Source organism: Ranitomeya imitator, chromosome 10 (assembly GCF_032444005.1).
Source record: "Ranitomeya imitator isolate aRanImi1 chromosome 10, aRanImi1.pri, whole genome shotgun sequence".
Taxonomy (NCBI): Eukaryota; Metazoa; Chordata; class Amphibia; order Anura; family Dendrobatidae; genus Ranitomeya; species Ranitomeya imitator.
In genome coordinates this window covers 141,226,438-141,237,883 of record NC_091291.1, presented here as the reverse complement: position 1 = coordinate 141,237,883, position 11,446 = coordinate 141,226,438, and the positions used below count along the sequence as shown (strand labels likewise).

The 11,446-nt window shown below is 51.8% G+C and overlaps 1 protein-coding gene across 1 annotated transcript in view; it reads right to left on the bottom strand.

Annotated features, from left to right (window-relative positions):
* Positions 1–4,380: 4,380 nt before the first annotated feature.
* The window catches only part of NCAPD3 (non-SMC condensin II complex subunit D3), a 28,334-nt gene continuing 21,268 nt past the window's right edge, over positions 4,381–11,446 (bottom strand). The window contains exons 27-34 of the mRNA XM_069741745.1: positions 11,015–11,217; positions 10,825–10,935; positions 10,602–10,754; positions 5,487–5,659; positions 5,283–5,413; positions 5,087–5,155; positions 4,843–4,969; positions 4,381–4,690 (exon numbers count right to left, since the gene is read on the bottom strand). Coding sequence (XP_069597846.1) covers positions 4,591–4,690; positions 4,843–4,969; positions 5,087–5,155; positions 5,283–5,413; positions 5,487–5,659; positions 10,602–10,754; positions 10,825–10,935; positions 11,015–11,217 — 1,067 coding nt within the window. The 3' untranslated portion in view covers positions 4,381–4,590. The remainder of the gene's footprint in view (positions 4,691–4,842; positions 4,970–5,086; positions 5,156–5,282; positions 5,414–5,486; positions 5,660–10,601; positions 10,755–10,824; positions 10,936–11,014; positions 11,218–11,446) is intronic.

Here is an 11,446-nt window from a genome sequence, read left to right as displayed (position 1 = left end):
ATCTGTGACTCCGACAAAGACAAGGAAATGGAGGGGTCCCTGATCCCAATTCCCCCTTGCAATACAGTGCTAGTTGAGGACGTAATCTCTTCCATCCATCGGGTGCTGGACATCTGATCCACCCCCGGAGGCTCCAGAACACAAGATTTCCTTTGAATGAGTTCTGAAACTGCCTAAGGTCTTCTCTAACCACCCAGAGTTTTTAAGGCGATCCTTAAAAAGCAGCTCACAGCCTGAGAAGTTCGCTAATCACAAATATTTGGAGGCGAGGTACCCCTTCCCGCAGAAGGACACCAAAGAATGGACAGATCGACCCGACGTGGACCCCCCAGTCTCTAGACTAGCAGCACAGACCCTCCTTTCACTGCCAGATAGCTCAACCCTCAGGGACACAGCAGACCGGCAGGTAGAACGCATGGCTCGTTCAATTTTCGAGGCTGCAGGGGCCTCCCTGACTCCCACGTTCGCTTCAGTTTGGGCTGCCAAGGCCATCCTGGCTTGGGCCAAAAATTTACAAGCTGGCCTCCAAGCATCCCCTCCTGAGCTGTCGGACCAAGTGGTTCAAATAGCAGTTGTAGCAGATTACATGCTCCATGCAGCTCTGGATTCAGCAAGGGGTGTAGCAGGGATAGCATCAAACGCCATCACGACTCAGCGTATCCTCTGGCTGCGGGAATGGAAAGTGGACACAGCCTCAAAGAAGTCCCTCACGCACCTCCCGTATCTCAGTGGGCGACTTTTCGGTGGAAAGTTGGACACAATGATATCCAACACCACCGGGGGGAAGAGTACCTCTCTCCCTCAACTGAAACCTAAATGCACTTACAAGAAGCGTAACCAAACTCTATTCCAATCCTTTTGGAATTCTTCGGGCTGGTCCATCTCGCATCCAGCACAAAATCGTAACCGTTCCCCATGCAGGGACAACTCACGGTCGACGCAAAGGTCCGACAAGACCTGGCAGTCAAAAGCAGGCCAGTCGAAGCCCAAAGGAGGAAAACCTCAGACTTTCTCCTCATCATGACTCACGGACTCCGGAAGACACCACACCCGTAGGCGGCTGACTTCTGCTCTTTCAGCAAGTCTGGCTGCCTATTACAGAAGACAGGTGGGTCAGGGAACTAGTGTCTTCCGGATACAAGATAGAGTTCACCTCCAACCCACCGAACCGATTCTTCCTCTATTCCCCCAAAACCGCCAGCCAAGGCTCGTGCCTTCCACCAAGCGGTTTCCTCGCTTCTTCAAGCAGGAGTCATAATACTGGTTCCCGCGGCCGAGCGCTTCCGAGGGTTCTACTCCAATCTATTCGTAGTCCAAGATAGGAGGCAGCGTGCAGCCCGTACTTGACCTAAAACAACTCAACAAATATGTACGGGTTTGTCACTTCCGCATGGAGTCCTTTCGGTCCATCATTGCATCCATGGAGAAGGGAGAATATCTCGCCTCCATAGACATACAAGACGCATACCTGCATATACCGATTGCACCCGCCCATCAGAGATTTCTCAGGTTCGCAATCGACCAGGACCTCTGCCAGTTCGTGGCTCTCCCGTTCGGACTCGCCACGGCTCCCAGAGTGTTTACCAAGGTCATGGCAGCCACCATGGACGTCCTGCACTCCAGAGGCATAGTAGTCGTTCCATACCTGGACGATCTCCTCATCAAAGCTTCCACCTTCAAGGACTGCGAGCTCAGCGTGTCACTCACAAATCGACACTCCGAGTCGCCTGGGCTGGTTAGTCAGCCTACAAAAGTCATCGCACCCTCCTCCGCAAACCCCCTCCCCCCCCCCCCGATTTCTCCGGTTTGCCATGAGAGTCCTCGGAAGGATGGTGGCAGCACTAGAAGCGGTCCCATTTGCCCAGTTTCACCTCAGGCCTCTCCAACTAGCCATTCTCAAGCCCTGGGACAGGAATCCTTTTTCTCTCGACAGGGAGTTCCAGCTAACGTCGTCAACCAGGAGGTCCCTGCACTGGTGGCTCAAGCCAACCTTGCTAGCAACGGGGAAATCCTTTCTCACAGGTCAATGGAAGGTCCTTACGGGTTGGGATGCGGTGCACCTACATCACAGGGCAAGTAGTCACCAGTGGAAGACCATGCCCATGAACATCCTGGAAATTCATGCCATCCTCCTGGCATTGAGAGCCGTCACTTACTGGCAGCCTCTCACATCAGAGTACAGTCGGACAATGCCACGGCTGTGGCATATGTGAACCACCAAGGAGGGACCCGCAGTACCCAGGCGATGCGAGAAGTGATACACATCCTCCACTGGGCGGAAGACACAGGGTCGGTTCTCTCGGCGGTCCACATTGCAGGTGTGGACAACTGGGAAGCAAACTTCCTCAGCCGACAAGGAATGGACTCGGGGAGAGTGGTCTCTCCATCCCGAAATTTTTCACCAGATCTGCCATCGCTGGGGGACTCCGGACGTGGTGGACCTAATGGCATCCCACTTCAATGTCAAGATCTCCAACTTCATGGCCAGAACACACGATCTGCAGTCGATCGGAGCAGATGCCCTGGTTCAGGACTGAACATTTTTCCACCTCTCCCCCTGATATCCAGAGTGGTGAGGAAGATCAAGCAAGAGGGAGTTCCAACCATCCTAATCGCACCGGACTGGCCCAGACGTACATGATACGCCGACATCGTACAACTTACAGCAGACGTCCCCTGGCGTCTCCCCGACCTTCTATCACAAGGCCCTTTCTACCACCAGAACTCAGGGGCTCTCAATTTGATGGCGTGGCCCTTGAGACCTGGGTTCTAACCCAGGCAGGGCTATCGCCGGACTTCATTGGAACCATGATCAGGGCACGGAAGCCAGCCTCTGCCAAGATTTATTACTGTACCTGGAAAGCTTTCTTTACCTGGTGCGAATCTCGTGGCCAGACCCCACTCCCTTATTCTCTCCTCCAAGTACTTGGTTTTCTCCAGTCGGGTCTGGAGGCCAGGCTGTCCCTGGGCTCGCTTAAGAGCCAGGTGTCAGCCCTCTCACTGCTTTTTCAGAGACGCATTGCTAACAAGCCGCAAGGGCTTTTCTTCAGGGGGTTTCCTGATTGGTTCCCCCCCTACAGACGTCCACTAGAAATGTGGGACCTCAACCTAGTCCTGACAGCATTGCAGGGACCACCTTTCGAACCCCTTAGGGAGGTCCCACTCCGCCTTCTATCCCAGAAGGTGGTCTTTCTGGTGGCAATCCCCTCGCTACGCAGGGTGTCTGAACTGTCAGCACTCTCCTGCAGACTGCCCTTCCTGGCTTTTCACCAGGACAAGGTAGTTCTCCGTACGGTCCCATCCTTCCTTCCGAAGGTTGGTTCCCACTTCCACCTCAATGAGGAAATTTCACTGCCATCCCTTTGTCCCGTTCCGGTTCATAGAGTGTAGAAGGCTCTGCATACGCTTGATCTTGTCAGGGCATTGCGTATATATGTGTCTAGGACTGCGCCCTTCCGGAGGTCTGATTCTCTTTTCCTTGTTCTGGAAGGCGACCGCCAGGGTCTGCCGGCTTCCAAAGCTACCCTTGCCAGGTGGATCAAATCCACCATACTAGAGGACTACCGCCTTAAAAATTCTCTCCTTCCAGCCGGTATTACGGCACACTCTACACGGGCGGTAGGGGCCTCCTGGGCCATTCGGCACCAGGCTTCGGCACAACAAGTATGTAAGGCGGCCACTTGGACTAGCCTACATACGTTTACTAAACACTAGAGTTCATACCCAGTCCTCAGCGGATGCAAGTCTGGGTAGGCGGGTTCTGCAGGCGGCTGTGCCCCAAGTGTGGGGCCTGTCTGCAAAGTATTAGTCCATTGCTTCCCACTCAGGGACTGCTTTGGGACATCCCATTGTCCTGTGTCACCCAATGAGGCGACAGAGTAAAGGAGATTTTTGTGTACGCACCGTAAAATCTCTTTCTCTTAGCCTCTAATAGGGGGACACAGCTCCTACCCTGTTGCCCTTTACAAGCCGTTGTTACTGTCGAGTTCTCACATTGTTCTTTGAACTCTTACATAGTGGCCTTCTTATAGGCATGGTTATGTTATTCATGTTATGTTCCTCCTAATGCTTTTGCACAATACTGGAGAAGGCTGACGCCGTCCAGGGGTGTATACTGCAGCGGAGGAGCCACGGTTAATCTTTTTCAGATTATGCATAGTGTCACCTCCTAGTGGACGGCAGCATAACACCCATGGTCCTGTGTCCCCCAATTAGAGGCTAAGAGAAAGATTTTACGGCGAGTACACAAAAATCTCCTTTTTGCCACAGCCTTTACTGGAAACGCACGGGCAAAGCCAACTTCCCTGCGAGAAAAAAAAAAAGGATTAAAAATGAAAATGTTTTTTCTCCTTAAAACATGCCACTATCTGGCCACAGAACGACCCGTGTGAAAACCTTTTAATAAGCATTATAAAGTGATTACAGAAAATCTGCAGCTCCAAAAACACAAAGTGAGAGAAACATACAATTTATCAACATGGTTAACAGGACAGGTGCAAAATAAGGCAAAGATCAGCAATGGGGCACAGAGAAATATATACAGAGAAGTGACTGACGCCAGTGACTAGGCCGAGCCCCGCACTGCTCCGTCTAGTTGGGCGGCTTGAGTGGCTCTCGTGGCGACTGCACCCGGCGGGTGCCCCTCCGCTGCACCGGAGACTCCACCTTCCATACTCCAGGCTGCGGTGCCCTAAGAGGATGGAAGAAAACACAAGTCTTGGCACACCGGTGGAAGAGTCACAATTTCTGCCAAAACTTCTTTGGGACAATTAATTCTATCCGCTCTGGATCACTGCACCGCCCGCCCACGCAGTACCCCCGGCTCGCCCACGCAGTACTCACGGCCTGTCTGGAGATACGATGTATAGAACGTTCTCCTGGTTTTGTGAAGAGTTCAAGTTTTCGTCTGGCGTATGGTTGGCACTGATGTAACTCACCCCGGCGCCAAAAGTCACATTACTAATGGTTCCTACAAATATAGACGTGGACACAATTCACCACCGCGACTTAACTATCCCCTACCTGACACTTGCCGCCATATCTGGTGCAGTGGATGGGTCTAGCCCAGCAGCAGTGGCATACTTACTCTCCGGAGTGCTAATAGCTCTTCCTTCAAGGGACATGTTGGATCTTTGGTCGGAGCTGCTGAATGTGACTGCAGGAAAAAAAGCACGAATGATCAACCAGGATTAATTTTAATCGGAAGGTGGCATGTACCCGGCCCACCCAGCCTCGCCAGGACAGTGATCCCAGCCCACCCTATAAGCGCATTCTGCTCATACCCAGCTTATTGCTGCTGGAGAAGCACGGTGTTGATGGCTTCGCCCCGATGCTTTTGCTTCTTGGCTTCAGTTGCTTTTCCACGGTTTTCTTTGCAGAGTTGAGGATGGCGAAAGTGCTGAGCGACATCTGCCTGAAGGAGCGGACACAGCCGTCAGCAGACAGGTCCCAGGATCGGAGCCGAACCCTGTAGGTTTGATGCTTACCTTGTCCGGAAACCTTGTCCTGCAAGGGCGCCAACCATGGGTGTAATGGGCGTAGATGGCCCCTCGCCTGGGGCCTCCTGTATGGCGCGCAGAGGGGAGCCAAGAGCGGCTGGATATTGGGGGGAGCCAAGAGCAGCTGGGTTTTGGGGGGAACCAGCACCGTCAGCAGTGGCCTATGAACACAAAGAAAAGTGAGGACAAAGTCCTGCAACCCATCCTGTACTGAAGGGGCCGACGGCCAGGTGCAAAATCCCAGGAGGGGGAAAGCGGGAAGAGCGGCAGTGCTCAGGCGCCATGATACCATCAGCGCTCTACTCCTGTTCCCACACTCCATGCGGACCCCCGCGCACACTCCCTAGGTTGTACAAGCATTTGCTGGGGAGGGAAGGGGTCTAAAGGCATATTAACCCCTTGACCCCAAAGCCTGGTTGCACGTTAGTGACCATGACATTTTTTCAATTCTGATGAGTTTCACTTTATGCGGTAATTGACAAAAATTTAGAAAAATGTAAAACTTTTCATTTTATGCCCTTAATCCAAAGAGTCATATCGCACAAAATAGTTAATAACATTTCCCACATGTCTACTTTACATCAGCACATTTGTTTTAAATTATTTTTTCTGTAGGAAGTTAGAAGGGTTAAAAGTTTACCACCAATGTCTAATTTTTCCAATAAAATTTACAATTTTTTTGTTTTGGGACCTCACATTTGAGGTCACTGAGGGGCTTATATGACAGAAAATACCCAAAAGTTACACCATTATAAAAACTGCACCTCTCAAGGTGCTCAAAACCACATTTGAGAATTTTATTAACCCTTTAGGTGCCTCACAGGAACTGATGCAATGTGGAAATAAAAATTTTTTTAAAAAAAATGAACATTTCACTTTAACAAAAATTTTACTTCGGCCAAATTTTTCTTATTTTCATAAGGGTATCAGAAGAAAATGGAGCCCATTTGTTGTGCAATTTCTTCAGAGTACACCGATATCCCATATGTGGGGGAGGGGGGGAAGCACTGTTTGGGTGCACGCCTGGGCCGCCATGTTGCGATTGGAGAGGCCCCGAGGTGCCTCGACAGTGGAAACTACACCCCACAAGGAACTTATCTAGATGTGTGGTGAGCACCTTGAATCCCCAAGTGCTTCACAGAAATTTATAATGTTGATCCGTGAAAAGTAAAATCAGTTTTTTCTTTTCCACAAAAATTGTTCTTTTTAGCTCCATTGGTTTTTATTTTCAGAAGAGTAACAGGAGAAAATGGACCCAAAAACTTGTTGTGCAGTTTCTCCTGAGTAGGCAGATATTCCATATGTGGGAGAAAACTACTGTTTGGGTGCACGGCAAGGCTCAGAACGGAAGGAGAGACTGGTTGGAGCACAGGTTAATGGTATGGTCTGCGGACACCATGTTGCGTTTGGAGAGCCCCTGATGTGTCTAAACAGTGAATTCCCCCCACAAGTGACACCATTTTAGAAACTAGACCCTTCAGGGAACTTATCTAGAGGCATAGTTATAGTAATTAATATAATGCTGTTGGTTTTCCTAGTGTATAAATTTATAATATGGTGTTCTGTGTAAGATGTGCGGAGGACATCAGATTATAAAAGTGTTTTGTGTCAGCAGGGTAAAAAGAAATGTTAATTTGTGGACGTGCGGCACTCCATGAAGCAGTCCTTAATACAAAGGCCAGGCTTCACAAGGGTAAATCGCGTCTATTCGGATTCCCCTCTCGGAGCACTCGCTGCACCTGATTTGTGATCTTTCCTTCTTCATTGTTTGGAGAAACTGCTGGAAAACATTGACCTGGGATGATACGGGCACCATCAGTTTCAGAAGTACAGGGACCCTCACCTTCCCGAGTGCCAAACATTAGGGTCTTGATGGGAAGAAGGTCCCCGTATTGCCTGCCAATTGAAAAAGTACAAAAGCATTGGGGTAGGGGGTTGTAGAGGGCACACAGCATTATTACTGGAGACAGGTTCCCCCTAAGTCAATGACCGCCATAAAACAGTTGTGATGTAACCGCTTTATGGCCGAGGTTCAGACTCCATCTTGAAGGAGCGGTTGTTTATCTACCGGTTGAGGTTCCTCAGATTGATGATGGTTCCTTCAGAACTATCAGTTGTTTTTCTTTTATCAAAAAGACGTGGGAATAAAATCCGCTTCCCTTTTCCTGGTCCGGGACCTCGCACAGAACCTGTTTATTGGACCCATGATCTCTGCTTCCAGGGCTAGTTCTTCCGATGACCTCTTGTGGGGTGTCACTATGAAAGTTTTACGCGGCATGTAGAATTTTTTTTCCCTATCTTCAGAACCCAGAGACTGGGGGAGAAGTTCTCCCAGGCCTGGATAACGAGGGAGATGTTCCTCCTACCACTAGCCTGGCATCATGGAGAGGGCTTCTGGAAGATGAAGAGGGGCCACCGATCAAAAATCCGGCCTTCTTTCTGCCCTTAAACTCCCACTTGCTTCTTTCTCCCGTAGGACGTCCCCTATTAAATCTGTTCCTCCGAAAAGAAGGCTCTCGCATCTCTAGGGAATCCGGGAAAGCTCTTCTTATTGGCACCGGCCTTTTCCAGGTTGTCTAATTCTTCCCGAATAGACATTGTCCGTCGCATGAAATGGTGCCTAGTCTTACATGGCAAATCCTCTGGAAAGCCCTGTAGCCCGAAGGCTTGTCTGGCAACATTTGATGGCCCTGCCGACCTAGCCGTACGGAGTCTGCGTTAGTGTCCGCCAGGAACGCTGCCTCTCCATGAAGCCGGGGCATGTTGGCCAGGATTTTCTCCCTCGAGGGGTCCTGCCCTTATGCTGCTCCTCCATTTGTTGGAGCCAGATCATAAGGGAGCGGGCATTGCAGGCTTCAGACCCCCTGCTGCTGCCTCCCAGCTGTGCTTTAGGCATCCATCCGCTTTCTTGCCTAGCGGATCCCTGAGCCCCCCGGAGTCCTCAGAGGGCAGAGACAATCTCTGATGACTTTACCACTGCTCCATCAATTCTCAGGACTTGATCTCAGAGTCCTTTTCCGCACAGGATATCTCCTGTCTGAGGATGAGGGTAAGGCACTAGTCCCGTTTTTTCCCCACTCATTATTAATGAGCACCTGGAGTTTACCATTAACCGTAAAGGTTCGCTTTCTCCTCTCCTCCAACCCTCCGAACATCACGTCCTCCAGGGACCTAGATGACTTCTCTTCTTTTAGGCACATTGTTGACCTAATGTGTCCGACTAGTCCATCAGTGTCCTCCACTGGAAAGCCTGGTCTGCCCCCCAAGTCACTGTCAGAGGAGGAGGACTCACTGCGACATTCTCCCCCCGATAGTGGAGAATCGTCTGACTCCATAGAGACCGCCCTAGATCTTTTCTTTTATTCAAAGGGATTTAGGGTAACCTTCCACCTCAGCCCTGATAACAGACCTAAGGCTTGCAGCAAAGTCTGGAGTCTCTTCCTGGATTGTTTTTCATCTGTAAAACCGCTGATTCCAACACAAGGTTCCCATCAAGGACAGGAAACCAACAGAGGTGAGGGGAGAGGTACTGCCCTGTTATTTCAGTAGATTTCCTGTCCTTGCAGGGCGGATCCCTCTCAGGTGGTGCCATCATGGGTGAAGTTAAATGTTCATTTTTTCCTTCCACATTGCTTCAGTTCCTGTGAAGCACCTGAAGGGTTAATAAACTTCTTGAATGTGGTTTTGAGCACCTTGAGGGGGTTGAGCAGGTTTTAGAATGGTGTCACTTTCAGGTATTTTCTGTCATGTACACCCCTCAAAGTGACTTCAAACATCCTAATTTTTTTTTGGTTAGGTTTCCAAAATTGTGCTGATGTAAAGTAGACATGTGGGAAATGTTATTCATTAACTATTTTGTGTGTCATCCCTCTCTGATTTAAGGACATAAGAAATAAAATTGCTAAATGTTCAGAATTTGTCAAATTTCCATTTTTTTTTTGCCATAAATAAATGCAAATCATAGTGAACAAATGTTACCGCTATCATGAAGGACAATACGTCAATCCCAGAATCACCGGGATCCTCTGAAGCTCCAGAGTTATAACCTCATAAAGGGACAGTGGTCAGGGTTGTAAAATTTCACCGCGGTCAGGAGGATGACAACAGGCCCAGGGGTGAATGTGAATAGAAGCGCCCCTGAACCCCAACTGGTAGCAAAAGCCGAAAGCATCAAGCGGGACGTCTCAGGAATCGGAGAAGTGCGGCAGCTCCTCTTTAGTCACAGCGGAGGGTCCATCAATAGGACAACCTATAGGGATAATCTACCCCTCTATACCCAGCAGGTCCAGTGGCAGAGCACCAGCCCCCCCAGGTACACCCTCAGCGCCCATCCCCCTCACCTGCAGACTCCCCGGTACACCCGCAGCGCCCATCCCCTACACCTGCAGACTCCATGGTACACCCACAGTGCCCGTGGCCTCCTAGGTACACACGCAGCTCCTGTCCCCCTTGCATGTGGCCTCCCAGGTACACCCACAGCACCCATCCCCCTTGCCCATGGCCTCCCAGGTACACCCACAGCACCCATCCCCCTCGCCCATGGCCTCCCAGGTACACCCACAGCACCCATCCCCCTCACCCATGGCCTCCCCGGTACACCCACAGAGCCCGTCCCCCTCACCTGTGGACTTCCTGGTACACCCACAGCGGCCGTCCCCCTCACCCGCAGACTTCCTGGTACACCTGCAGTGCCCGTCCCCCTTGCCTATGGCCTCCCAGGTACACCCGCAGCACCCGTCCCCCTCGCCCGCAGACTTCCTGGTACACCGGCAGCGCCCGTCCCCCTCACCTGTAGACTCCCTGGTACACCGGCAGCACCCGTCCCCCTCGCCCGCAGACCTCCTGGTACACCGGCAGCGCCCGTCCCCCTCACCTGTGGACTCCCTGGTACACCCGCAGCTCCCGTCCCTCTTTCCTGTGGCCTCCCAGGTACACCCGCAGACTCCCCGGTACACCCACAGCACCCGTCCCCCTCGCCCGCAGACCTCCTGGTACACCGGCAGCACCCGTCCCCCTCACCTGTGGATTCCCAGGTACACCCGCAGCACCCGTCCCCCTCGCCCACAGACTTCCTGGTACACCGGCAGTGCCCGTCCCCCTCACCTGTGGACTCCCTGGTACACCCGCAGTAGTTTTCTCCTGCTCCTTCTGCAGCTGCTCCTCATACATCTTCATGTCGTACTCCAGCTCCGCCGCCAGCTGTTTATCCGCAGCGAAGAAGTCCTTGATCTCATCGCGGTAGTCCTGCATCATCTCCTGCAGGTGGAGCAGAACGTCATCACGCCCGTACAAACGACCCTCGCGGGTTCCTCGCACCGCTACCTACCCGCAAGTAGTTCATGAGGTCCCGCATGGCCGGGATCCGCTGCTGCTCCAACATGCCCTTCAGAGACGAGATGATGGGGATGATGTTTTCTACAAAGTTCTTCTTCTGGACCTGTGCAGGGAGACGAAACAGCAAGTGATGCAGCAGACCCGGCGCAGAGAAACCACGGCCGTCAGCGGTACCACGTCACCTGGGAAATGAGCTTCTTCTGTGCCACCTGCATCACGGCGTCAGCCATGGCCATCTCATCATCATCCCCGCCGCCGATGTCCTCCCCGGGTTTTGACCTCATTGCCGATAACTTAATCTCCTTGCAGCTCATGATCTCAAAGATGTCGGACAGCAGCTCATTGGCTTCCATGTCGATCGGTAACAGCCCGTCCACGAAGATCGCTGCGGGCGGAGGGAGAAGGACGGCGATCACTGCACGGACCCCACCAGGCAGAAGATCTAACGTACCGCCATCAACCCTCATAAAAAGGTCTAGGAGGACAACGTCCGGCCTGCGGTTCTCCGTCGTAACTACAAGTCCCAGCGCGATATGACTGCCTGCTGCTTCCATGCCATGCTGGGCCTTGTAGTTCCAGCTGCAGAGCCACAGGCGAGGTGTAGGTTATGGTCG